The sequence below is a fragment of the Microtus pennsylvanicus genome, chromosome 2, assembly GCF_037038515.1.
Source record: "Microtus pennsylvanicus isolate mMicPen1 chromosome 2, mMicPen1.hap1, whole genome shotgun sequence".
Classification (NCBI taxonomy): Eukaryota; Metazoa; Chordata; class Mammalia; order Rodentia; family Cricetidae; genus Microtus; species Microtus pennsylvanicus.
In genome coordinates this window covers 99,309,872-99,336,463 of record NC_134580.1, presented here as the reverse complement: position 1 = coordinate 99,336,463, position 26,592 = coordinate 99,309,872, and the positions used below count along the sequence as shown (strand labels likewise).

At 41.5% G+C, this 26,592-nt stretch overlaps 1 protein-coding gene across 1 annotated transcript in view; it reads right to left on the bottom strand.

The window, feature by feature from the left end:
- The window catches only part of Tmem62 (transmembrane protein 62), a 32,108-nt gene extending 8,480 nt beyond the window's left edge, over positions 1-23,628 (bottom strand). Inside the window, exons 1-12 of the mRNA XM_075961905.1 lie at positions 23,096-23,628; positions 22,758-22,869; positions 21,620-21,757; positions 19,808-19,853; positions 17,760-17,901; positions 15,600-15,724; positions 15,343-15,465; positions 13,019-13,174; positions 10,365-10,524; positions 6,838-6,951; positions 3,904-3,988; positions 641-745 (exon numbers count right to left, since the gene is read on the bottom strand). Coding sequence (XP_075818020.1) covers positions 641-745; positions 3,904-3,988; positions 6,838-6,951; positions 10,365-10,524; positions 13,019-13,174; positions 15,343-15,465; positions 15,600-15,724; positions 17,760-17,901; positions 19,808-19,853; positions 21,620-21,757; positions 22,758-22,869; positions 23,096-23,275 — 1,486 coding nt within the window. The 5' untranslated portion in view covers positions 23,276-23,628. The remainder of the gene's footprint in view (positions 1-640; positions 746-3,903; positions 3,989-6,837; positions 6,952-10,364; positions 10,525-13,018; positions 13,175-15,342; positions 15,466-15,599; positions 15,725-17,759; positions 17,902-19,807; positions 19,854-21,619; positions 21,758-22,757; positions 22,870-23,095) is intronic.
- Between the last annotated feature and the right edge of the window lie 2,964 nt (positions 23,629-26,592).

The window sequence follows — 26,592 nt, the reverse complement described above, 5'->3', positions numbered from 1 at the left end:
TCCTGTGTTTAAGGAGATAAATGGATTAAGAAATGGAATAAAGGGAGTGGTGACCTCAGAGCAAATTCCCACCCAGCTAAATTTCCAATTTGTGAAAAGGAATTAAAGAAAAGCTTAGAGCCTGACGTGGTGCACTCCTTTAATCCCAGCACTTGGGAGGCAGAGGCTGGCAGATCTCTGGGTTTGGGGCCAGTCTGTTCTACAGAGTGAGTTCAAGGACAGCCAAACTTAGACAACAGAATGTAAAAAACCTTATGAGCATGATAGTCTTTCCAGAATTTACAAGCCACATGCCTATTTCAAGTATATCATAGACTGATAGGATTTCATAATCCAGAAAAGTGTAGAGAAAATAGCTGGTTTTTATTTATTTTTTTTGCTTTAAATTTCATTTATATTTCTTTATGTCTTAGTTGGGGCTTCTATTACTGTGAAGAAACACCTTTATAAGAGCAATTTTTATAAAGGAAAACATTTAATGGGGTAGTTTACAGTTTCAGAGGTTTAGTCCCAGAAAATGATTTATGAGGAACTCATATGCCATTTGTTATACCTGGAATATAAATTATTTTGTTGACAAAATTCTCAATATATTCTTTAGCAGAATTCTCTACAATCTTGGAGTTTATCCTTTACTTACCAAGCACTGTGTATAAAGTCAGCAACAATACAGAGTAGTAGAAGATGTTAGTTTTGCCCAAGATATGAAGGGAAAATGCGGTCATATTTGCAAATCCCGGAGGTTCTAAAAAGAAGAAAAGAATTAAAAACCTGGTAAACACATGCAAAGTTAATTTCTCTAAACCTTTTCTAGAAGATTTCCTTCTTTAGATTTTCTGAAACTCAGAACCCTGGGGAGCCAACATACACAGAATCTCAGACGGCAGAGCTTTAATGTGGCTTTGTTGTAGGTCAGACAGACACACAGAGAGGAATACCTAATTATATATACTATAATAGATTGAATTCTCAGATAGATTATGAGTTTAAATGACAGACACACTTGCCAGAGGTCTACACTACACTCTTTTATCCTCAGGTAGATCTGAAAGATTTTGCCATGTTCAGAGGATGATCAATCAAGCCATGACTCTTTTCCATAGGATTCGGTATTTAAGCAGTGCACAGACTTCTAAAAGCTATATCAAATATAAGTATTTTCCCTGTATGTGATGCGTTCTCACTTTACAGAGCCCTCCCCATCAGTGGACAGACAATACAGACCTAGGGACGACTCATGGAAGGACACAGAGGGAAGAAGGCAGCCGTTCGCAAGGCAAGAAGAAAAGCCTTCCCTCCCAGGGTGGGGAGTCTTGGTCTTGGACTTTTAGAATTTTGAGAAAACGATTTTGCTGTGGTTTGGGCCAACTATGGTATGCTGTTATTTAGGGCCTAACAAACTAATATACATCTTTACTTTAAAAATGTGGTGATAGTTCTGTCCAAATCCTTTGAAACTAGATTCTTTGTATCTTTTTTATTCATATATAATTAGTCATATATTATTCATATATTACATCCTGACTGCATTTTCCCCTCTCTCTACTCCTCCCAGTTCCCCCACCACCACCTCCCCTCCCTGGATGGCCAGTAACCAGAGGTTGGATATCCCTGAGACCTAGAATAGAACCAAACACAACTGGTAGAAAAAAAAAATAATGAAATAATTCCTAATGATATTCCACTATACTCATAGATCCCTTGTATCTTTAAAGGAACATAAAGGTAGGTTGTAGCTATTAAGGTAATCAATCAGTCAGGAAGAATATGCTGATATGTAATTTTAATGCTATTTTAAAATTAGTAACGCAAGGGGGCTGGAGAGATGGCTCAAGTGGTTAAGAGCATTGCCTGCTCTTCCAAAGGTCCTGAGTTCAATTCCCAGCAACCACATGGTGGCTCACAACCATCTGAAATGAGGTCTGGTGCCCTCTTCTGACCTGCAGATATACACACAGACAGAATATTGTATACATAATAAATAAATAAATATTTTAAAAAAATTAGTAACGCAACCTTAACCCTCCAAGATTTAAATGTTAACAGAAAAGCTCTATGAATGCCAGTCCAAAGGCCAGCTCTTGCTTCTCTCTTTTGGATGTGACATAAAATAGTACTCTCTAAGCCTGGCTGCTTCAGAATCACCTAAACACTTAGGAGTGGATTCCCATGCTGCTGCTCTTATACTCCAATCCAGTTAAATTGACCTAGGAATCTCTATTTTTAATGTCCTTAAGTGATTCTTTTTTTCCTTTCCTTTCATTTTTTTGTTTTGTTGTTGTTGTTGTTGTTTTGTTTTGAGATTCTTACTCTGTATTGCCGTCTGGCCCCAAACTCACTATGTAGCCCAGGACATCCTTGTGTTCATGGCAATCTTCCTGTCTTAGCCTCTTGGGTGGTAGGATGACAGGCATGAGCCACAGCACACCTTTTGGGCCAGACTAAGTCATCAAAAATGCAAGGAGGACAAAAGTACTGCTGCCCTCCACCCTCTCAGTACAGCCTAAGCAGAAGCAGGACAGGACCAAGTAAGATCGCAGTAAAGGATGGAAACAGTTGGAAACTGGGGGAAAGGTTAGCTAGCTGCAGCTCCATGTTTCAGCTCTGTAAACCAATAACCAGCGTTAGGGCTTTGATAGGAACATGTTTATAAACAGTTTCACCAGGAAAAGCAAGAGTGGAAACACAAGTGACTCCGTTTAAACACACTCCTGGGACGCTTCCAAGAGTGCCGTTGCCCAGCTCTACTGACAGCAGAAGTAAGCAAGTAGGAAGAAGTAAGCAACAATTATGGCAGGTACCAAGGAGGCACACAAAATCTTTCTCCTGTCTTGAGACTGGCCTCTAACTCTAGATCCTCCTGTCGTCATCTCTCTTGTGCTGGGATTCTATGCACGTGACACACAGCCTGGTGGCATGTTGAATCTCCATGATTTCCTTAACAAGGATGACATGCACCTGCTATGCTCAAGGCATCAAGGTAGGTGTTAGCATACGTGTTATTTAGGATGGGTGTTAAAAACGACAGACACAGGTAATCACCCTTAACAAGTCTGAGATGAGACAATTATAACACCAGACCACTTCCTCCAGTCATAGGCTCTCAACAGGGAGGAAATGGCTAAGGAGAGAAGGGGGAAAAAATCTGGTGAGGATGTGGGACTTTCTTGCTCACTGTCATCATTTGAATATTCACCTTCCTCTAACTGTATTAATAATGATCAATTAATTCCCATTATTTATCACTGTATTACAGAGACAGCACAGGGAAAGACATCTCTCAGAAGAGGTAGTGAGCACCACAGGCACCACCTCATAGCGACCCCATAGCCTGCTCAGAGTATATTCAGGATTACACATGCCCCACTTAAATTTTACCCCTCTCCAATTTGAGACAGAATGTCACTGTGTGGCCCCAGCTGGCCTGGAATTCCCTATGCAAACCAGCTGGCCTTGAACTCATGGAGATTCATAATGCCTCTGTCTCCTGAGTTCTGGGATTAAAAGCATGTGTACTATGCCCAGCCAAATTCTTCCAGGTTGTATTAGTGCCTTATTTTTAATTATTTGAATTAATTTTTTTCTATTCAAAGGTATTTCAAACATAAACTTACATTAAATAGCTATTTATAGAAAAACAATTACTTAAATTAAAAGTTGGCCGTTTTGAGTTATATTGTGAATTTGACATATTTTGATTAAATCACATTTTATTGCCATATACTGGGGATGAAAAGAATTATTTTTCAAGATAAATATTACAGAAAAACTAATGGTCATCTAAAGAATGCACCTCACAGAGTGCAACGAAGACAGTTCACACTGCTTTGTATCTTTGCTAACGATGAGGGTGTTATGGGGGTTTCAAGTCCTCTGAGAACAAAGGGAATCACAACTACTGACCTTTCAGCTCTGGGTATGCTAGATATCTAAACGTAATCAGAATGGCGAGCTGGGTCAGCACAATCAACACAAACAGGACCCGGGCCTGCAGAGAAAGAGACATTGATGTGAACAGATATGCTGGCGCAACTCCAGGCAAGGCTTTGAAACTGGCTTCATTAACAAAATGTAAGTGACATAATAAGAAATACGTACTTTAATCTATAAATTTCTTGCCAATAACTCCTAAGACCTTTATAATTTTATAAATGATAACAGGAAATAGTAGAATACTTCCTCATAAAATACTTGGTTGTAGCCCCAGGTTCCTCAGACAGCTCTGGGGTGACGAGCAGAAGGAATGTCACCTGTGATTAATAAGAAGCTTTAGAAAGCCACCAAGGATAGGGGCTAGTTGCTAGACGGATCAGCTAAGCGTCGAGGGCTGGCACTGTGTCCTTACACCATCCCCCTTTGTTCTCCAGGGGAAAGGGCGTTGAATTCATCACTAAGGGCCAATAATTTAACCAACCAGGCCTACACAGTGAAACTTGCATAGAAACCCTGGCTGGAGGGTTCCAGAGGCGACTCTAGTGAATAGCAGCAGTGCTGGGACAAGGAATGGCATGTGCCTTGAAGGACGGGGACATTGACGTTCAAGCCTCTTCCCTGCCTCTCTTCTATCTGGCTGATACTGAGTTTATCCTTAAGTAATAGGAAGGAAACTGTCTTCCTGAGTTCTGTGAGCCATTCTAGAAAACTACTAATCCCAAGAAAGGAAGTCTTAGGAACCTCCAATGTACAGCTAGTCCATCTGAAGCACGGGACATTCTGGACCCGACTGCTGTGAGGAGGGAGGGAGGGAGGAGGGCTGATCCCTTGGCCTGTGGGATCTACATTATTTCTTGGCAGTCGTTATGAGAATTGAGTTAAATTCTAGAACACCCCAATCAGTATCTATGGAGAACTAGGGAACTATTTAAACCAGAAAGCCCCACACATTTGGTATTGGAAGTGTGTGAAGAAGGGGAAACAGGGTTTTGTTTTTAACATCAACAACAAAATACTCTGTAAAAAAAAAATGTGGCTAAAGAGAACTAAATAAATATCCGATTAACTGATAATATCATGAATATCATGAACTGCTTAGTATTGCTTTTTCCCAATTTACTTGAACCAATATTAGAGGTTCATTATATCCGAAGGGTAATTTGTTTATTTAAAGTTGAATATGGGGCAGGGGTAAATCGTATACCACAGGGCTAAATAAGCAAAGAATGCTCTCTCTCTCTCTCTCTCTCTCTCTCTCTCTCTCTCTCTCTCTCTCTGTCTCTCTTCATTTTTCGAGACAGGGTTTCTCTGTAGCTTTGGAGCCTGTCCTGGAACTAGCTCTTGTAGACCAGGCTGGCCTCAAACTCACAGAGATCTGCCTGTCTCTGCCTCCCGAGTGCTAGGATTAAAGGCATGTACCACCACTGCCCGGCTGAAACCGTCTTGAAAAAACAAAAGAAAGAAAGAAAATCTCCCAAATAAAATTTAAGATTAGTTGGGGCGGTGAAGACAGTGGCCCCACATGCCTTTGATCCCAGCACTAGGGAGGCAAAGGCAGATGGATCTCTGAATTCAAAGTGATGATGTACAAAGTGAGTTCCAGGACAGCCAGGGCTACACAGAGAAACCCTATCTCGAAAAAGCAAAAAGAATATAAAACAAAAACTTTAAATTAATGAAGAAACCACCATCCAAAAATTGTAATGATGAAATGAAATACCCATTATTCATTTTTTTCAAAAAGCATAATTATGCATGTAATGAAAGCAAATTGAAAAAAGCAAATTATTTAAATATTATGCATGTAAGTGTATACCCTAAGCTATTTGGGGGAAGTAAAATTAAGGAAGGTTTCAATTATCCTCAACAGTTTACTCTGTAGCCAGGTGGTGGTGGCGCACGCCTTTAATCCCAGCACTCGGGAGGCAGAGACAGGCGGATCTCTGTAAATTCTAGGCCAGCCTGGTCTACAAGAGCTAGTTCCAGGACAGGAACCAAAAGCTACGGAGAAACCCTGTCTCGAAAAATCAAAAAAACAAAACAAAACAAAAAACAAACAAACAAAAAAACCCTAGTTTACTCTGTATTATTGTGTATGTGTGTGTTGTGTTAATGTTCATGACAAGGAAGATTTCATGGACTGTGAAATAATAGTCAGCCACAGTGATGTGCACTTGTATAATCCAAGTACTCAGGAAGCTGAGGCAGGAGGATTGCTTGATCTCAAATATCCAAGGCTACCCTGAAAAACACAGTAATACTTTGCCTTAAAAATCAATAAAGAATAAATATGCACACACATACACACAAACTAATATAAAAAAAATAACCACAAGAAGTTCTTGAGGGCTAGAGAGATGTCTCAGCAGTTAAGAGCACTCACTGGCTGTTCTTCCATAGGATCCAGGTTTGATTCCCAGCATTACAACCATCCAAAATGCCAGTTCCAGAGGATCTGATGCCCTCTTCTGACCTCCAAGGAAACCAGGCATGCATTTGGTACACAAACATACATGTAGACAAAATACTCATACACATAAAAAAATAGGTAAATCTTTATCAAAAGAAAGAAAAGAAAAGAAACGCCTGGCTTGGTGAGATCTTGGTGAGATGGCTCAGCAGTACAGTCACTTCCCAACAAGCTTGATGACCTGAATTCAGTCCTTGGGATGGTCCATGTGGTGGAAGGAGAGAACCAACTCCAGCGGGCTGTCCTTTGACCTCCACACACATGCCATGGTACATACATCCCTATCATATACACACAAAACATTGTATTCTTAGAGATAAACAGTAAACTTTGTTTTATAAGGCTTAAAACTGTATTATTTAGAACCTTGCATTTACCATTTCCAGTGAAAACAAACACTCACACACAAGTAACATTTTATTGACTTTACTTACCACAATGTAGTGGTCAGTGAGGAGAATAAATGATGCCCAAGGATCAAATTTGAGATGCGTATTCTCTTTAGCAGAAAATATGTGGTGAACACTCTTACTTCTTCCAGCAGAATCCTAGTTACAAACACAGCCAAGAAGCAACTTACAGGCATACAGTATGTGCAGGTTCTGATTGTACACCTATTTACAGTTTCTCAAAAACAAAGGTTTCCTGGGCTTGAGGACCACTTTGTCTTCCCACACTAAACCTGAAGGCTGAATCTGAAGGAGGTGGGGTTGAGGGGCTGCACTGAGGAGAAGCAGTGGTGGAGCTCAGACAGAAATGAGAAGAGCAAGAGGGTGGCGCACACCTTTAATCCCAGAACTTGGGAAGCAGAAGCAGGTGGATCTCTGAGTTTGAGGCCAGCCTGGTCTACATAGTGAATTCCAGTCAGAACCTATTTAGTGAGAGCCTATGTTAAAAAAGAAGGAGGAAAAGAAAAGAAAGAGGGGGAGAAAGAGAATAATGGCTCAGTTGGTAAAATGCTTGCTGCTGAAGCAATCCCCAAATTCAATCCCCGGAATCCATGCGAAAAACCAGAAATGGGCCGTAGAGATGACATAATCAGGAAGAATAGGGTTTGGACGCTACCACACATAACAAGCTTGGTGTCCTGCAAATGCCTTTTAACACCAGCTCTGAGGAAAATGACACACCTTCTTCTAGCTTCTGTAAATATACAGGTACACATACAGACATACAGACATATAAACAAATACATATATATATTACCCCAGTCCTAGGGGAAGGAGGAAGAGAGATTGAGTCCCAGAATTCACTGGCTGGCCAGTTTAGTCATATCAGTTCAGTGAGAGACCCTGCCTCCAAAGATAAAGTAGAGGCTGGGGAAGTGTACTTCAGTGATTGAAGTTCTTGTGCACAAGTATGAAGACAAGAGTTCAGATACAGGGCTGGAGAGGTGGCTCAGAGGTTAAGAGCACTGGCTGCTCTTTTGTAATGAGATCTGGTGCCCTCTTCTGGCCTGCAGGGATACATGCAGGCAGAACACTACTAAATAAATAAATAAGAGTTCCAATACCAAAAACTCATATAAATTAAGTGGGTATGGTGGCCTGCCTGCTTCTAACTCCACACTCAGAAGTTTTAAGTGGGATCCTCAAGCTGGCTAGCGAGACCAGTGTTGTGGACTATTCTTTTTCACTGTGTGAACATATGTCACTGTGATTGGTTTAATAGCTAGGCAGTATTTTCATGGCAGAGTGAATGCTGAGAAGATGAAGGTGGAGTCAAGAAGAGATGCCAGGAGACACAAAGCAAGCAGCATGGGCAGTACAGAATAAAGGTAACAGAGCCACATATAAGAATATAGATGAAAAGATATGGGTTAATTTAAGTTATAAGAGCTAGTTAAGTTATAATAGCAAATCTAAGCTATCAGCTAAGCTCTCATAATTAATAATAAGTCTCCACATAATGATTTGGGAGCTGGCAGGCAGGACAGAAAAAACCGCCTACAGACCAGCCATATCTGCATGCTCTGGCTTTGATTATGAGACCCTGCCTCAGTGAATAATATGGAATATTGCATGATATTTTGATTGTGTTCTGACAAAGCTTGCTTGGAGTCAGAGGGCAGAGCTAGCCCTCTAGTTGACCATAGAGGTTTGGAGAACTGTAGACAGACAAGACAGGGCTGAGGGGGATCTCAGTCCTTTGGACTGTAGAATCAAAGATGCAGGAAGCAACTGGTGGCTGCTCCCAGTGCTCTGAACTTTCAGTTTCTTACCCCAATATTTGACCCCCATTTTTTTTAATTGATAAAGATTAATTAGATTAACGCTTCAATGGAAGAGCTAATAAGGATGATTCCCAGCATCAACCAAGGGCCTTCACATGCATGCACACCTATATGCATGAGTTCCTGTAACCACATCCACAGACATGCATAAACACACATACATACTGCATACACACATACAGATCATATATATATATATATATATATATATATATATATATATATATATATAAATGGGAGAGAATTTACAAAATAAGATGAAAAGGACAATAAAGCAGAGGTGGGGAGAGGGTCTACATGGTAAAAGAAATGGAAGATATTGCCAGGTGGTGGTATTATACACCTTTAATCCCAGCAGTCAGGACAGGGGCAGGTGGCTGAGTTTGAGGCCAGCCTGATCTACAGAGAGAGTTCCGGGACAGCCAGAGCTAATTGTTATGTAGGCCTTGTTTGGATTCTGATTTGAATCAACCAAATGCATATGTGTGTACACATATGTGCACACATACACGCACACACGCAAACAAACATGTATGCACACGTGTGTTCATACAACCATACCTATCTAATGTGATGTATTTAAATTGGACAGAACTTTACCATTAATGAGTGGAAGAAACAAGCTACCTGTTTAATAATCAATCAGTAGATTGAATTCTTTTGAGATAGCATCTCACTGTAGGAGCCAGCCATGATAAGCTTAATAGAAACAGACCACCCAAAGAAAGTTCTTTACCCAACCATTATCACCTGCCAGTGTAAGACCTAGCCAAGTTTAAAGGAGGCCTGAGTCTCAGTAGTTTACCCTGAGGCAATACCTGGTTGCAGGAAGAACCACAAACTGAGATTACCCAAGCACCACCCAAGAACAGACCATCCAAACGAAATGCCTAACGTTCCAACCCTTGTAGATAGGATCACCCGCCAGCACACACTCACCAGGACACCCCTAGACAAATGTCAGCCAATCAGGGGTCCTGAACCTTAGAAGTCCCTCACCCCCACTCTTACTACTATAAATACCCAACTCTAACTGACCTCGGGGCTCTCTGATTATTCCAATATGTTGGACATACAGAGAGACTGAGTTTGCAAACTTGTATAAAATAAAGGCTCATTGCTTTTACATACGGCATTCAGATTCTTTGTTGGTTTCTGGGGGACTTTGTGGATCTGGGCATAACACTTACCATATTACCTGGGCTGATCTCAAACTCATGGTCCTCTTCCCTCAGTCTCCTGAGTAGTTAGAATTATATATGTGCCACCTAACTAGGCTTTAGCAGATTAATTTTTTAAAGTCATGCATGTAAGATTGAAAACAGATATCCATGATTGCCTAGGGATAAAGGCAGATCACAAAGGACAAGAAAACTCGGGGCCAATGAGATGGCTCAATGGGTAAAGGCGCTTGCCACCAAGCCTAAGCCTGAGGTAAATTCCCATGACTGTATGGTGTATTTAAAGGAGAACAGACCCCACCCCTCCACACTGTCCTCTAACCTCCACACTTGCATCATGGTGCCTGTGGTTCTCCCTGCCCGGACACAGAAAATAAATACATAAAATGTAACTTCCAAAAGAACATGCTAAATATCCTGTGTTCAAACTTTATTTACTGCTTATTAAATTTGTTTACTACTGACTGACTAGCAATAAAACCCAAATCAGAGTTCACTGTGGCAAGAGCCCATGCAATAACAGAACAAACTAAAAACGACAATTTACCTGGACGGATACTTCTATGGTGTGTGTCCCGTTACTGTAGTTTTTAGGGTTCCACTTCAGTATGAAGATAGGACCAGACACGTGAGCAGCCTGGCCTACATTAGCTCCATCAATCTTAACAGCGACAGAAGTGATGGGGGATGAGGAAAAGGCCAGCACTCTGGAATGAGAGCATGTAGAAGGTGCATGATTTCAGTCTAGGACATTGTTCTTAGAGAACAACACTACTGTAACCTGAGGACATAGAGTGCAGGTAGGGCCACACTGTACAACTGCAAAGACCTTGTTCAACTTGGCAATGAACTGCTAAGAAATTAGCTGAGCGGAGGTGGTGCACAGAAGGCAGAGGCAGGTGGATCTTTGTGAGTTCCAGGCCAGCCTGTTCTACAAGAGCTAGTTCCAGAACAGACTCCATAGCTACAGAGAAACCCTGTCTCAAAAAACAAAACCAAAAAAAAAAAAAGAAAGAAATTGAGACTATTGTTTTTTCTTTCTTTTGTAGTGTTAAGGACATGCTAGGCAAGTGTTCTACCCCAGAAACTATTCTTTTTCAGAAAGCAAACCAGTTTCTTCTGAGAAATCTACCTAGAATAGACTAAAAATCCTTTCTGAAGAAATTCCTGAATTCCTGGTTTTACTCTTAGGAAGAGAATGCCTATTAATCCTATGTCAAGCCTATAATTCATTCATTTGGTTCCTGATGTACTAACCAGAAAACACAAGTTATAACCAGAACTTTTCGGATAACACCTAGTGCCGATATCCAGATGCCATTAAAAATACGATTGAGTAGTTAAATCGGGGTGTGCTTTCTGTGCACAGAGAAGACAGGACTTTGCTTAGTCTGTGCCTTACGGTGAGAATGATATGAGAACCTGTCTCTCTGGAGACTGCTTGTGAAGGAACTCTCAGAGGTGCTAACAGTAGCCCTTTAGAAACGGGCAAGCACGCGTCTCCTCCACGACGCTGCTCTCCCAGAGCTGTGACGCTGCACTGCTTGTCTGTCTGCCTCAGCCTCTCAGATGATGTCACCATACCTGGCTTGGATTACTTTTCAAAATAAAATTTAAAAAAATTTTTTAAAAGTGATCTTACGTTTGAAAGATGTTTCCCAAAAATAATGTCTCATTAGAATTCTTTTAACAAACATTACCAAAGTCATACATAAACTATATTTTGAATTTCATCAGGATTATACAACCTATTCTTTTGGCAGGTTATTTAGCAAAACAGGGGGTGGAGGAACCCTGATGTATAATACAAATGTCTAAAAGTAGAATATGTGGGGCTGAGGCATAGTTTTGTGGCAGAGCAGCTGCCTCATTGGAATACTGAAATGCCCCAAAGTAGCTCTGTCCTTTTTCAGTTAGCTCCCTCCTGTGCTTCACCCCACACACACCCAGCTCCCCAACCCCCACCAAGCACATCCCACTGAGCAGACTAATCCCAGGCAGCCACAGTGTTGTTTTAATAAAGGGAACTGAAGGCTTTGCAACATTTGACCCCCTGCTTGCCTCTGCTAGGGTACAATTGTGGTTTTGACTTATAAACCCTACTCTCCTAGCATTCTTCATAGCAAAAGCCTTGGTCTAAGGCTTAAAGAAAGGGCTCTCATTTGTCCTTACATTTGTGGTGGACTGCAACTTTCTGCTGTGGATTATAACATATAAGGCCTTAATTTGATCCCCAGCCCTGCAAATAATTAATAAAAATGAATAAATAAGTATAGATTATAAGTTAATATGTTATGGTTGTAGCAATGTAAACACGCGAATAGAAAGACTGGAATAAAATATACAAAAAATAATTAAAAGACCCGAATAAATCCAGACCCCTTTAGCAGAAAGAATAGAGCCAAAAAAAATCTAGCTGGAAAAATAGAACCAAAAAAATCTAGCAGGGAGAGAAGAACCAAAAATCTAGGTTAGCAGGTTCAGCGACTCTGTTCCAGGAACTAGCTGACCATAAAGTTAGATTATAATCTTGAGAATAATCTTGAGAAACGGGGAGTTGCCCCATTGTAATGATCACTGGTATTTTCGAAATTTTCCAATGACGCCCTCCCTACCCCCTTTGGGTAGTGATTTCTTCCCCTAAATACCCCTTCTCCCTGCTATTTGGGTCCAACTCTACTCCTGCGTGGGAAATGAGTTTGGGGCCCCAGTGCACTGGTTCCTGTCCTGTCAATAAATGCTCGTATGATTGCAGCAAGGACGGTCTCTCGTGAGTTTCTGGGGGGTTATGTTATCCCAAGACTTGAGTGAGAGTCTCCCCACTCCGGGGGTCTTTCATAATGATTGGCTTAAGAGTTTCTGGATGATTTTAAAAGATTTTATCATCTTTTTTAAAAATTACATTTTAGGGGATTAGAAATAGTGGTAGAACATATGCCTGATATGCGTGAGGCCCCGGTTCAAGTCCCAACTCCCAAATTATTTATTTATATATGTATGTATGTATATATGTGTATATTATATATATATATATATATATATATATTGAATGGGATGAAACAGTGAACACAGTTTACATGTGTAGCTGTTGAAAAAAACAGAAGTGGGACATCCCCTAGCTTTTACATGGGAATAGAATCACAATGACTTATTCTTCACCCATCTCAAAGTGAAAGTAAATTCTGAAACACTGAAACATACCTGATGTGTGTTGAATGGAAGAGCCTTTCTAGTGGTTCATGTTTGGCACAACTATAGAGGAGTGATTTAGGGTTGGTGATAAGAACCACGGGCCACTTGTCAAAGGTTACGTCTGCAAAGCTAAAAAGGTCGTGATCAAAGGCAAAGATCCGGTACCTGGAGGCCAGAGGAGAGTAAGGGAGTTTAGTTACTTCTCATTCTGAGCTTGAGTGGGCTAAGGATGTAGTGGTGGAGCACTTGCCTAGCGTACAGGGAGCTCTGGGGTCCAAACCCACGTGTGACACTCAGGAGGTAGAGGCAGGAGGATCAGACGTTTGTGGTCATCCTGGGATAGCTAGTGAGCTACAAGGCTAGCCTGGGATACAGGAGACCCTGTCTCAAAAAGAGAGGGAGAGACTTGAGGATAAACACAGAACAAATGTAGAAACCACTGGTGCAGGGTGGGGTTGTCCAGGCTCTTCCCTCTTTCCCGCAGCTTTGTCTTTCCCACCGGCGGGTCAGCAGGCCTCTCACTGAGCTAATGACTCTAAAATGTCCCAGAACAAGGCCTGTACTCTTTGATTTTAAAGCTTTTTAACTCGGTTCACTTTATTCTAGACAGCACTATTACACTGTTGTTTTGAACCTAGGGTTCAAACATCATAAGCCCAAGATCAGGTATTCTTCATTCCACCAACAATGCTATATCAAGTATGAACTCTCATTTAGTTGAAGAATTTAAATTGCTATGACAGCAATAACTAGAAGGTCAGGCACAAAATTCAAGGGAAAAAAAATCTAGTTCCAGTGCACCTGAGAGTTTGGTCCACAGACCAGCCCACACCGATAACGTTTTTAATGGTGAGATTTGGACACCGTTAAACTCTTTCACAATTCTTTTTTCCCCCACAATTCTTATGAACAATGGAGTTTAAAACTACATAGTAACCCAAATGTGGCGGCTCTTATCTGTAGACCCAATCCTTGAAAGGATTAGTCAAAAGGATGGTGAGGCCAGTCTAGGCTAAAGAGTAAGTTTTAGGCTAGCCTGAACCATGCTTTCAAAAAAAAAAAAAAAGATAGAAAAAGAAAAAAAAAACACACATGGTTGTGTATGTCTTGGTCCCGGCACTCAGGAAGCACAAGTATTTCTACATTGGCCTAGTATACATACACAGCCAGTATCAGGCCAGTTAGGGGCTATGTGCCTCATTCTAATAGACATCTCTTAAAGTTTACATGGCATAATGATGGTAAACATCAGTGCTTGAGGGGCTGGAGAGATGGCTCAGTGGTTAAGTGCACTTGCTACTCTTGCAGAGGACCTGGGTTCAGTTCCCAGCACCCACATGGTGGTTCACAACCATCCCTAACTCCAGTTCCAGGAGATCTGTTCCCCTTCTGACCTCTGCAGGCACCATGCATGCACATGGTGCACATACACACATGCAGGCAAAACACCCACATAAAATAAAATGAATATTTCTAATAAAAAATAAAGTAATTAATTAAAAAAAAATCACTGTTGTAACAAGGTTTTACATAATGGAAAAGATTGCTAGAGACACATTAACCGACAGCTTGACAAGACCTGGAGTCACCTGAGATGGGTTTCTGGGCATCTGGGGGGGAATAACTTGATTTTGTTAAATAAAGAGGGAAGAACTCCCACTCCCACCCCATTGTGGGTGCCATTTCCTGACTGGTTCAGGGATGACGTAAGTGAAGGGAGCTGAGCATTCTGCTCTTTTCCTGACTGTGGACACGATGTAATCAGCTACTTCTGACTCCTACTGCCTTGATTTCCTCAGCAGGGTGGACTGTCACTTTGAGCCAGAATCAACTTTCTCCCCTAAGTAGCTTCATCAGAGTGTTATCACAGCAACAAGCAAAGAAATTGAGACGTGTGTGAATTTATTAGCCTGGTGGTGGCACACGCCTTTAATTCTAGCACTCAGGAGACAGAGGCAGAAGGATTAAAGGTTAGCCTAGGCTACATAGTTAGAACTATTCTTCAAAATAACAAACCAAGGGGGCTAGAGAGATGGCTCAGAGGTTAAGAGCACTGGCTGCTCTTCCAGAGGTCCTGAGTTCAATTCCCAGCAACCACATGGGGGCTCACAACCATCTGTACTGAGATCTGGCGCCCTCCTCTGGCCTGCGGGCATACATCGAGGCAGAATGTTGTATACATAATAAATAAATAAATAAATCTTAAAAAAAAAACAAAATAACAAACCAAAACAACAGAATTATCATAAGTTTTTCCTGGGATAACCCAACAAATAAAGTGTCACTGTTTTAGCAAATGTGTGTAAACTTCATTTGCAGGGAGGCTTCCTTACCTTCTATTGTCTTTCCAGTCTCCCACCTCAAGTTCCAAAGTGCCCGTAAAGTGACGAGTATGTAAAACAGGCATCAGTCCACCAAGAGTGTGGAGGTGCCCACACAAATAAGCTGTGGCCGAACTAAACAATGAAAAATAAACAGAATGAATGAACAAAGACAACCTGTTTGCCAAATCAGTAAGAGAGTCTCTTCAGAAAAGCAAGTGGATTCAGCAATTGGAAATGACCAGTTCAGATTCTAGAACCTGCCTTACCTCATTACTGTCCGGATCCCCGGGGACGGAGAAAGGATAGTAGATGTTGTAAAGTGTCCAAACCAAATTGTCTGGTTGCTCTGACTACTTTTTTTGGAGAACGATAAGAGTTCCTCCATCTGTTTCTGAAATGGGAGAAAAATCCAATGCCAGACAGGTCAAACATTTCCCCTAAAGTTTATAACAATAATCACATTGTCTATGTGGCCCAATTCTAGTAGGTCATGACCTGAATAGATCTCTATCAGTTTGAACCGTGTTCATTCACATTATACTCCATTCTGAGATGACTGCAGTGAGCAGAGCAAGCACCATCTGCATTTGATGCATATGAAACTGAAGAATAAGTTAGTCACTGTTTGCAGGGTTAGGAGTGTGGCTCAGGGGTAGAGCTTTTTCCTAGCAGCAAGCACGAGGTCCTGGGTTCAATCCCCAGTGTCAGGAATGGGGGAGAATAATTTTCCCCTTAATGAGACAACTAATCTTTTTAGTTTTGTGTACTGCTATATCACAATTTCTAAAAGAAACACTAAGCCAAAAGTCTAAAACATACACATGTTATATGTCCACCGACAAACCTAAATGTCTTAATGTCTCTATTCAATATAGTCAAATACTAGAAACTCCAACAAAATAAAATACCCACATAATGGAATACTCAGCAGTAAAAAGGGAAAAGCTACGGATGGCCACAACCACAGACACACATCTCAGAAGCATCACACTGAGAATTAGAAGCCAAACCCAAGAATGCATACTGTAGGATCACATTTACCTAAAAATTTAGAATAAATAAAACCATGCTGATAGAAAATCAATCACTTGTACCATCAGAATAAAGACAGATTCTACAAGAAAACTTTCTAGGGTGGTAGACAGGTCCTAAATCTTGACTGAGAGAAAGTTAAAACAGCATATACATTTGTAAATTCTTCAAACACTTAAAATTAGTATATTTCATTGTATTTAAAACATCTCATGACACTGATTTCAAAACATAATTTGCACATACAGAATATGTACTTATAATATCTATAACATGCATACAGAAATGAATTTCTGGGCCCTTACCCTTTCTAATTTGGTAAAATTGGGGTAAGTCTAGGGAGACTCAGGGGCTGGAGAGATGGCTCAGTGGTTAAGAGCACTGGCTGCTCTTGAAGAGGAACTGAGTTCAGTTCCTAGCACCCACATGATGGACCACAACCATTTGTAACTCCTGTTCCAGAAGATCTCGTGCCCGCTTCTGATTCCCATGGGCACTGCATGCACACGGTATACAGACATATATGTAGGCAAAACACTCATACAAATAAGACAAAATTAAAAAAATCTAAATTAAGAGAAGACCAGGCATTCTGCATTAGGTAACACCACAATTGATTTTTATGTACTTGATCTGTGCATTGTATATTTAAAACTCTATTCTAAGAAAAAATACTAGTTCACCAGCTCACTAAAGGCACTTGGTGACTAGGAAATGAAATATAACTGTATCCTGTATTCTTTACTTCTAGAACCTTCACATAACTCTGAACCTCTTTTAGCTCTTTCAGTGCCTGACGAACTCTGCACTTGCTACAGTTTTCTGAACTGGTCACATGCTCTGATACTAGATGACACACCCAGGAACTTACTTGATCTTAGCTCCTTTTACTCTTCTAAGCAGGTGCATGTGTCTCATGTAAGAGCATGTGCTCATCAAATAAGAAACTGGCATTTGTTGTGCTAAGACATAGCAAGAGCTTCTCAGATTCTCAGGTTCTTAGCCTTGCCAAAATGTTTAAGTTGTTCTCTTATTATAAAAAAATATAGACTACTAAATAATATTGGCAACAATATAACATATAATATACTAAGCTATAGGCCCTGTAGCTTGCTGAATATAGCCTATACTTAATACATATTCAAAAAACACTTGATAGATAAATATAAAGAGTATGGTGCTCCCTTCCCAACTTTCGGGTAAGAATAGAGACAGCAGTAACAATTCTGAAGCAGCTAGTAGCTCCTAGACATATCTGTAATAGCAGTAAAATTTTTCTGGAACATATCTAGATAAGAACATGTTTACTTCAGGTAACTAAACGGTCCAAATATATTCAAGAAAAAACAAAAACAGGTAAGCTAAAAAGGGAAGTGAATTTTTTCAACTCATACCTCATCTAAAATTCCAAAGAAATTATAGGGTCTCTTAGGCCCTGGCCTTTGGGTGGCATCCACAGAGATGAAAGAATAGTTGCCAAAGGGAGTACTGTGCACATAATGGAAAGAGCCGTCCTTCCGCACAGCAGAATATTTCCTAAAAGATACAGACAGAAAGGCTTTAGTGCAATGATAGAAAGAGTGGGCTTCATGTTAGAATTGTAATAAAAGCGCGTCAAGAAAAGACTTCTAGTCAAAATAATACAATCTCTGGTCTGGACAGAGACCTAACATTCCAACTGGACTAGGCCAATCACCTGACCAAGAGATCACCCCTAGGATGGCAGAATCACTTTAAGCCATGCTAAAGAAATATGACTTTCTTTTTCATTAATTAATTTACTGGGTTTTGGTGGGGTTTTTTTCTTTATTCTCTTCTCCTCCTCCTCCTCCTCCTCCTCCTCCTCCTCCTCCTCCTCCTCCTCCTCCTCCTCCTCTTCTTCTTCTTCTTCTTTTTGTGTGTGTGAATGTGTGGAGACTGAGTCTCACTGTGTAGCCCTAGCTGTCCTGGAACTCACTATGTAGATCAGGTTGGCCTCAAACTCAAAGAAATCTGCCTGCCTCTACCTCTTGAGAGCTGGGATTTAAGGTGTGTGCTATCGTGCCCAGCTTGCACAAGGCCGTGGGGTCAATATCCACTACAACAAACACCTGGAGAAAAACAAGGGACTCTTTATTAAAAGTCTAACCTGGCAGCTATTCTGCACACTCACGTTTGAAAAGCAATGGAACAGACCTGCAGCCACAACCCATCTCTTAAGAACATTTCACTCCCTTTTCAAGGCCTTCGCTGTGTCCACCCTGTGACGACCTCTACCTTTCCTCACTTCCTGTAATGATTCGCACGTGAAGCAAGGCAGCATTTCATCAGCCATCCCTTCACATTCTTTTCTAATGCTGTCCTGACACATCTTCCTTCCTTTTAGTATTACCAGAACATAAGTTCCTTGGAGGCAGGGGCCCTGATAGCTCTTCTATCCCTGAGACCACACAGCTAGTGAAGAGCTCTTGAAGAACACCTAGTGCTCGATTAAATGACAAAGCACAATAAATCTCCTCAATAGCCGGAACTGAAAGTGAAATTGTGACCAAAAGAAGTATCCCAGCACACTGAAACGTAGGGACTGCTTCTAACACAGAGGTTCCCAGGTGAAGTCACACTCATGACATATGAAGAAAATGTAATGTTGATATTAATCAGAGGAAAGGATAAAGCAGTCATGGGTGACCGGTGGTCTTTCTGGCCACTCCAGAGGTTGACAGTATCTCAGTTTTCTGAAATCCCACTGACCTCAGCAGTCCACCTACTAACACTCCTCCAAAGGACTTCTACTTTGTCCCAGTTGTAACCAAAGAAATTAAAGGAAGCTGGGTGTGGCGGCTCACGCCCCTAATCCCAGCATTTCTGAGGTGGAGGCTGGAAGAGGTGGAGGTGAGTTCCAAACCAGCCTGATCTACTTAGTAAGAAACAAAAAAAGAAACAGAGAGAAAGAGAGAGAAAGGAAAAGAGAGAGCCAAGCGTGGTGGCTCATACTTTTAGCATGAGAGGCTGGAAGGAGAATTAGAAGTTCAGACTAACATGGGGAACATGGCGAGATCTAAAAAGAATCAAAGCAGAGAAAAATATTTTTAAAAACGGACTGATTGTAACACACATGCAGATATGTGCTCGTGTGCACGCATGCACATGTACACACACATACATGATAGCTCATTTTCTAAATTATCAAAAATTCTTTAAACAGAAATTTCATCTTTTAAAAATGATTTCATTCGCTGGGCAGTGGTAGTGCAAGCCTTTAATCCCAGCACTCAGGAGGCAGAAGCAGGCAGATTTCTGTGAGTTCAAGGCCAGTCTGATCTACAGAGTGAGTTCCAGGAGAGGCAACAAAGCTACAGAGAAAGCCTGTCTTGGAAACAAAGATTCCACTCATTCATTGACTGGACTGACCCTCCTTCTGACAGATCCTACTTAGTAGTCTGCACTGTGATAGTTCAGGTACCTGTAATAATTCGTGATGCTCTCCAGGCTTGGAATGTTATATGCATCTAAAAAAAAAAAGCAAACATTCACCTATGCAAAATAGAAAAATGTAAACATGTCAATGACATAAGAACACAACACTTTCTGTAACCCTTTAAATGGCAGAGTGTCGCTCAACTGGACATTTTAAGAACAGTAACTTCACCAAACTCAGATTACCTGGAAGCTTTTAAGGCACCTAATATACTGAAGAAATAGTATTTTGTAATTTTGTTTAGAACAAGTCAGTTTCAAAATTCTAAGTCTACACTGCTGTTGCTGCTTGTCTGGAACTAGCTCATGTTGGTCTCAAACTCTCATTCATCCGGCTTCAGCCTTCCTTATGCTGGGATGACAGGCACGTGCTACTCTACCCATCTTGTTCTGTTTTCATCATGGGGTTACAGAGGCAGAAGGAAATGAATTCTACACATTCATAACAAGTGCTTCTAACAGTGTCTGTTTAGTCCAGGCTGGTCCGGAACTCCCTATTCTAGAGAGAATGACCTGGAATCTGTTGTGAGGCTCTTACCTCTACCTCAGGAATGTTGCCACACCCAGTACACAGTTCGGGGGATCAAAGCAAGTGCCTCACACGTACAAGGCAAACACTCTACCAACTAGTTGAGCCAACTAGTTGAGCTAGCTTCTCAATCTCAGGTCTATGGATTTTGACAAATACACAGTGGTATATCCAAGACCACAATCAAACTATAAAGCAGTTTAATCATACCCCAAATTTTCTTAATGTCTTTAAAGTCAGTTTCTCTTTCTACCCCTACCTCTGGCAACTACAATCTGTCATCTGCTTATAGTTTTATCTTCTAGATGTCATATAAATGGAATCATACAGTACGAAGATGTAGATTTAGTTTCTTTTCACTTAACAAAATGTAGGATTTTTTAAAAACACATTTTTTTGAGTTTTTTTTTCAAGACAAGGTTTCTCTGTAGCTTTGGAGCCTATCCTGGAACTAGCTCTTGTAGATCAGACTAGTCTCGAACTCATAGAGATCTACCACCTGCCTCTGCCTTCTGAGTGCTGGGATTAAAAAGGTGTGGGCCACCACCATCCAGCATAAGCCATAATTTCTGAAGAACTCTTTCTCCTTCGTAAAGAGGAAAACATCATACTAACTTTCACATGTTTTAAATTCTCTTTTTGGTTTTTCAAGGCAGGATTTCTCCGTGGCTTTGGAGCCTGTCCTAAAACTTGCTCTGTAGCTCAAGCTGGCCTCAGACTTACAGAGATACACTTACCTTTGCCTCTGGATTTCCTTTTTTTGTTTCTTTTCTTTCTTTTGTCTTTTTATCTTTTGAGACAAGATCTTGCTATGGAGCCTGACCGACCTACAATTTGCTATATAAACTATGCTGGCCTCAAACTCACAGAGTTCTACTTGCCTCTGAAGTTTTAATATCATATGTTACAGCTGTGTATAAGAGATGTGGTCTTTAGCTGGGTGGTGGTGGTGCATGCCTTTAACCCCAGCCCTTGGGAGGCAGAGACAGGTGGATCTCTGTGGGTTCGAGGCCAGCCTGTTCTACAGAGTAAGTTCCAGGACAGGATAAAGCTCTAGAGAAATCTTGTCTCAAAAGACAAAACAGAACAACAACAACAAAAAACCCAAAAACAAACAAAAAAATGTGGCCTTCATTATATCTAACTTTACGTTATTAGTTCCCATTTTATAACTTTATAATCTAAACTAGTAAAATCTATGTTTCTGAAGGGAGTGTGTGTGTGTGTGTGTGTGTGTGTGTGCAATTTTATTTGGCTCTTGGCTTTTACCATGATTTCCTTTGATATCTAGCCACTTGGTTTTTTCCAAGACTCTGGTCTTCTTCAGGATTCTCTGGTAAGTTTGCCATTCTACCTCATGTTGTCTGGATCCCAAGTGTTCCTTTGTTTTGGCATCTGTCAGGTCTCCTGTGGGTTTACACAGAATTGAACTGCATTGTAAAATAAACTCCGGGGGGGCTCAGACAAACACACACCCGAAGGAATACAAATTCTTCAGCTACTCAGCACACATACATAAAATCAGTTATGAGTCCACATATGCCCAAAGCGAGCCATTTAAACCAATATGATTGTCTCAGCAAGGGCTGTATTATCATAAGTTAACAAGTGTTTATGTGGTTATTATGATATTAGAAATGATTTATAAAAAAGCCAAAATTTCTTTGAAAGCAAACAGAACACCTGAAGCAGGGGCTTACTGAGGACTGATACCTCATCTTAACAGTGGACGTGTTTCAGTAGAGTGACAACTGAACCATCCAATAAAAAAACACAAATACACCTTGGACCTTTTTCTCTGCCCCAAACTTTGGGAGCACTTGTGCATAGACTGGAAGAGTATAGGAAATGCAGTTAGAAAACTACCAAGGGATGAAGTAACTTGAATCCTTAAAGTAACTGAAAACATAAGGTTAACCTCTTTGTACAGAAAACGTTAAGTCAACAAAGGAGAACTTTTGATTCCTGGTTAAAGGGCTTTTCCTAATTCTCAAATTCAGTGGGACATCAGCCAGTACATCATCACCATCAACACACACTCAACACACATACACACACACTCAACATACACACACACTCAACACACACGCGCGCGCGATACATATATTGCAGACAACACCTAGTCATAAACACATCACACACCTTATACCTACTGCTTTGAGAAAACCTTGAGATGGCAAAGCATTAGCCTGAATCCTGACTCTAGTATCAACTGGTAAAGGCAATTACAAAGTCCCCTTGCCTGTAGCTCAAAGGGCTTCCTGTCAGCTGCGTCCACAGAGTTCCTGTTCCTAACATCCTCAAGCCAACAGTTGCGGCCCATTCTACCATCAAGAACTACAGTACATCACCACCACAGCACAGCACAGCATAGCACAGCACAGCACAACACAGGAATCCCCCCTACCAGTGGCCAGGACAAGAGCTGGTTGAATGATGTCAATGGTTTCCGAACAGAACTTCTCTAAGTCCAATGCTCTGCCGGGATCTTGAAACCTGCTCAGGTGAATGTCGGATATCTGTCAAAAGCAGGCATTGGACAGAGACACACAATCTGAGTCAGGAACGACAGGGGTGGCCCAGCAGCTCTCGGGCGCGGAAAGGGAAAGAAAAAGATGCGCCACGGAACCCCAGGGAAGGAGCGAGCGGGGCGCTGACCCAGCAGTCGGCACGCGACCGAGGCCCCCTGCTGGGCTGGGCTGGGCTGCCCACCCCCGCGCCGTCCCTTGCCTCCCGCCGCGTCACCTGCAGACCCCAGAAGACGTTGTGGGCTCCGGATCCCGGGGCGGGGTGCGGCCTCTGGGCGTCTCGGGACTTCGGCAGCGGCGAGGGGGGTCCGGCCAGGCCGTAGTGCTCCAACAGCAGGGCTGCCAGCGCCGCCGCCGCCAGCCCCGCCACCACCCGGAGGGCCAGCACTCCCGCCATCGCGGCGCGGCCCCGGTGCGCTCCGGCCGCACTTCCGGCCTCTAAGGCCGCCTGCCGGCCGCCGCCACCTCCACGGCTGCTCGTCGCCTCAGCCCCGGCCTCCGCGGCCCCGCCGCCCGCTCCCCGGCGTTTGCCAAAGTAGTGAGGACCCAGGAAGAGCCAAGCGAGGGGGTGGCCGGGAGGCAGCGCGTCACCTGGCTCCTCCGGGGCCAGGCATCCCTGACCTCCGTGGTGCGGCCTCGGCACCTGTAAAGCGAAGTTAAAGATACCTTCCGTGCGTGCAGCATGCTTGTGAGAATCAAAGTGTGTATGAGGACGCCTCTTAAAATACAAAAGCGACCGGAGGCTCACTCTGGCCCCTTCTGAAATAACATAACCCCCACAGGATTTCATGTCTTGTGAAAATTATCTTTTTCCTTATCCTGCTTTTATGTGTACTCATTTATATGATATTGTAGCACTGTGGTACGCCTGCCAATATTTCCTATAGACCGAGGGCAGGATAATTAGATTCTGGTTCCGGCCTTAATTTATCTAACCTACTCTATTATGTATTGGTATTCAGAAAAAAAATATTTTTTAATTCCTTTTTAGTGCGCTTTTTTTTTAAAAAAAAATGTATTTTTATCTGCATTGGTGGTTTGTCATGGGCGTTGGGTTCCCTGGACTATTGTGAGCTGCCATGTGGGTACTGGGAACTGAACGTGGGTCCTCTGGAAGAGCAGTTAGTGCTCTTAACCTCTAAGCCATCTCTCCTGAAAAAAATATTTTTATACAAATAGTGCTTTGGGCTGGAGAAATAGCTCAGAAATTAAGGGCACTAGCTGCTCTTCCAGAGGTGCTGAATTCAATTCCCAGCAACCACATGGCAGCTCACAACCTTCTATAATGAGACCTGGTGCCCTCTTCTGGCAGCAGGCATACATGCAGGCAGAACAGTGTATTAAAGTAAATAAATAAACCAAAAATATCTTTTAAAACGTTTGTTTTTATTTTATGTATCAATGTTTTGCCTGCTTGTATGTCTGTGTACTACGAGTGTGCAGTGCCCATGGAGGCCAGAAGAGAGCATTGCATCCCCTAGAACTGGAGTTACAGATTGCTGTGACTGTAGGTGCTTAGAGCTGAATCCCGATCCTATGCAAGGATCTTAACCCCTAACCACTGAGGCATCTCTTCAGGTGCTAAAAATAAAATGTTTAGCAAGGCGGTAGTGATGAACACCTTTAATTCTAGCGCTCAGGAGGTATGGTCTACAGAATGAGTTCCAGGGTTATAAAGAGAAACACTGTTTCAAAAAAAAAAAAAACAAAAAACAAAACCAAAAACAAAATAACAACTACAGACTGTTGATTTATTTTTTCTCTTTTTTTGTTTTTAAGATTCATTTATTTATTATGTACAGTGTTCTGCCTGTGTGTATCCCTGCGGGCCAGAAGAGGGCACCAGATCTCATTACAGATGGTTGTGGTTGCTGGGAATTGAACTCATGTCCCCTGGAAGAGCCACAGTTCTCTTAACTCCTGAGCCATCTCTCCAGCCCTATAAAAATGTTTTGTTTTTTTTTTTTTAAAAAAAAAAAGCAAAAGAAAAATATTACAAACAATCTGCAGGGTGTGTGTGTGTGTGTGTGTGTGTGTGTGTGTGTGTGTGTGTAAAATTCTGGAGATAACTTGCAAATTAGAGACATGATCTGACTTGCAAGTAAGAGACATGAGGGTCAGGAGTTCAAGGCCTGCTTGGGCTATGCACCCCAACAAGTAGAAACTTTCATTCATGAAACTTTGTTTTATGGACAAAATTATCCATGCTATGTCTATAAAGTATATAAGACATATGACATAAATTAATTTTGTTTATGAGTAGAAATAAAAGACACAAGTTTTTGAAAAATGTTATAAGTTGAGCAGTGGTAGCGCACACCTTTAATCCCAGCACTTGGGAGGCAGAGGCAGGCGGATCTCTGTGAGTTTGAGGCCAGCCTGGGCTACAGAGTGAGTTCCGGGGCAATTAGAGCTGTTACACAGAAACACTCTGTTTCAAAAAACAAAACAAAACAAAATTATGAGAGAAAAGTTACATTATAGCTAGGATGAATCTCTGCCAGGGATGAATAATTTACCCAACATGAGAGAGCTCTATAGAAAGCATAAACACTCAACGGGGCATGGTGGCAGAGAGCAAGTTCCAGGCCAGAGGGAGACAGTGAGATAAAGAAACAAACAAAAGCTAACAAAAGAACACCCCACTTTTTTATATATAATAATAATCTCAATTAAAATTCAGCAATTATTTTTAAAAATCTGGTCATGGTGTTGTGTGCCTTTTTCCCTGCATTAGAATAGAGGCAGAGGAGAAACTTTTTAATCAGTTTATATTTTTGATGTTGTTTTTGTTTTGTTTTTTGAGACAGGGTTTCTCTGTAGCTTTGGAGACTATCCTGGAACTCCCTCTGGAGATCAGGCTGGCCTTAACTCAGAGATCCACCTGCCTCGACACCCGCTCCCATCCCCAGGCCTGGGATTAAAGATGTGTACCACCATCACCCAGGTAATTAGTTTAAAATATTTTTATACAGGGCTTTATGTAAACCAGTATGTGTTCTGCTTTTTTTTTTTTTGGGGGTACAGGGCCTCACTTTGCAGCTAGACTTGGAACTTTGTAGTTTTGCTGGTCTCCAACTTGTAACAATCTTCCTAATGTGGCCTCTCAAATGCTAGCTAGCACTATAGTTGTAAACCACCATGCCTGGTTTACAACCATTTAAACATAATAACCAATATTATTTATATAAGCAATATTTTTATTTTTCATTTCTTTTTCCCCTTTTTCGTTTCTTTTCTTTCTTTTCTTTTTTCTTCCTTTTTCTTCTTTTCTTTTTCTTTTCTTTTCTTTCTTTTTTTTCGAGACAGGGTTTCTCTGTGGCTTTGGAGCCTGTCTTGGAACTAGCTCTTGTAGACCAGGCTGGCCTCAAACTCACAGCAATATGCCTGCCTCTGCCTCCCAAGTGCTGGGATTAAAGGCATGCGCCACCACCGCTAGGCTCCTTTTTCTTTTCTTGAGACAATGTCTCACTGCGTATATCCAACTGCAGAACTCTCTGAGTAGACCTGGCTGGCCTTGAGTTCAGAGTGTGTAAAGGTGTGTGCCATTACACCAGGAGTAAACTGCATTTAAGAAGAAAATAACTCTGTAAACAAAACCCCAAATATTGGAATGATTAATTTTTGCAAATTTCTTAAGTTCTAGTTTAATAGATGATAGCTGTGATTTAGTTCTGTCTCTATTTATAGTAATGTGTTGTTTTGGTTGGAGTA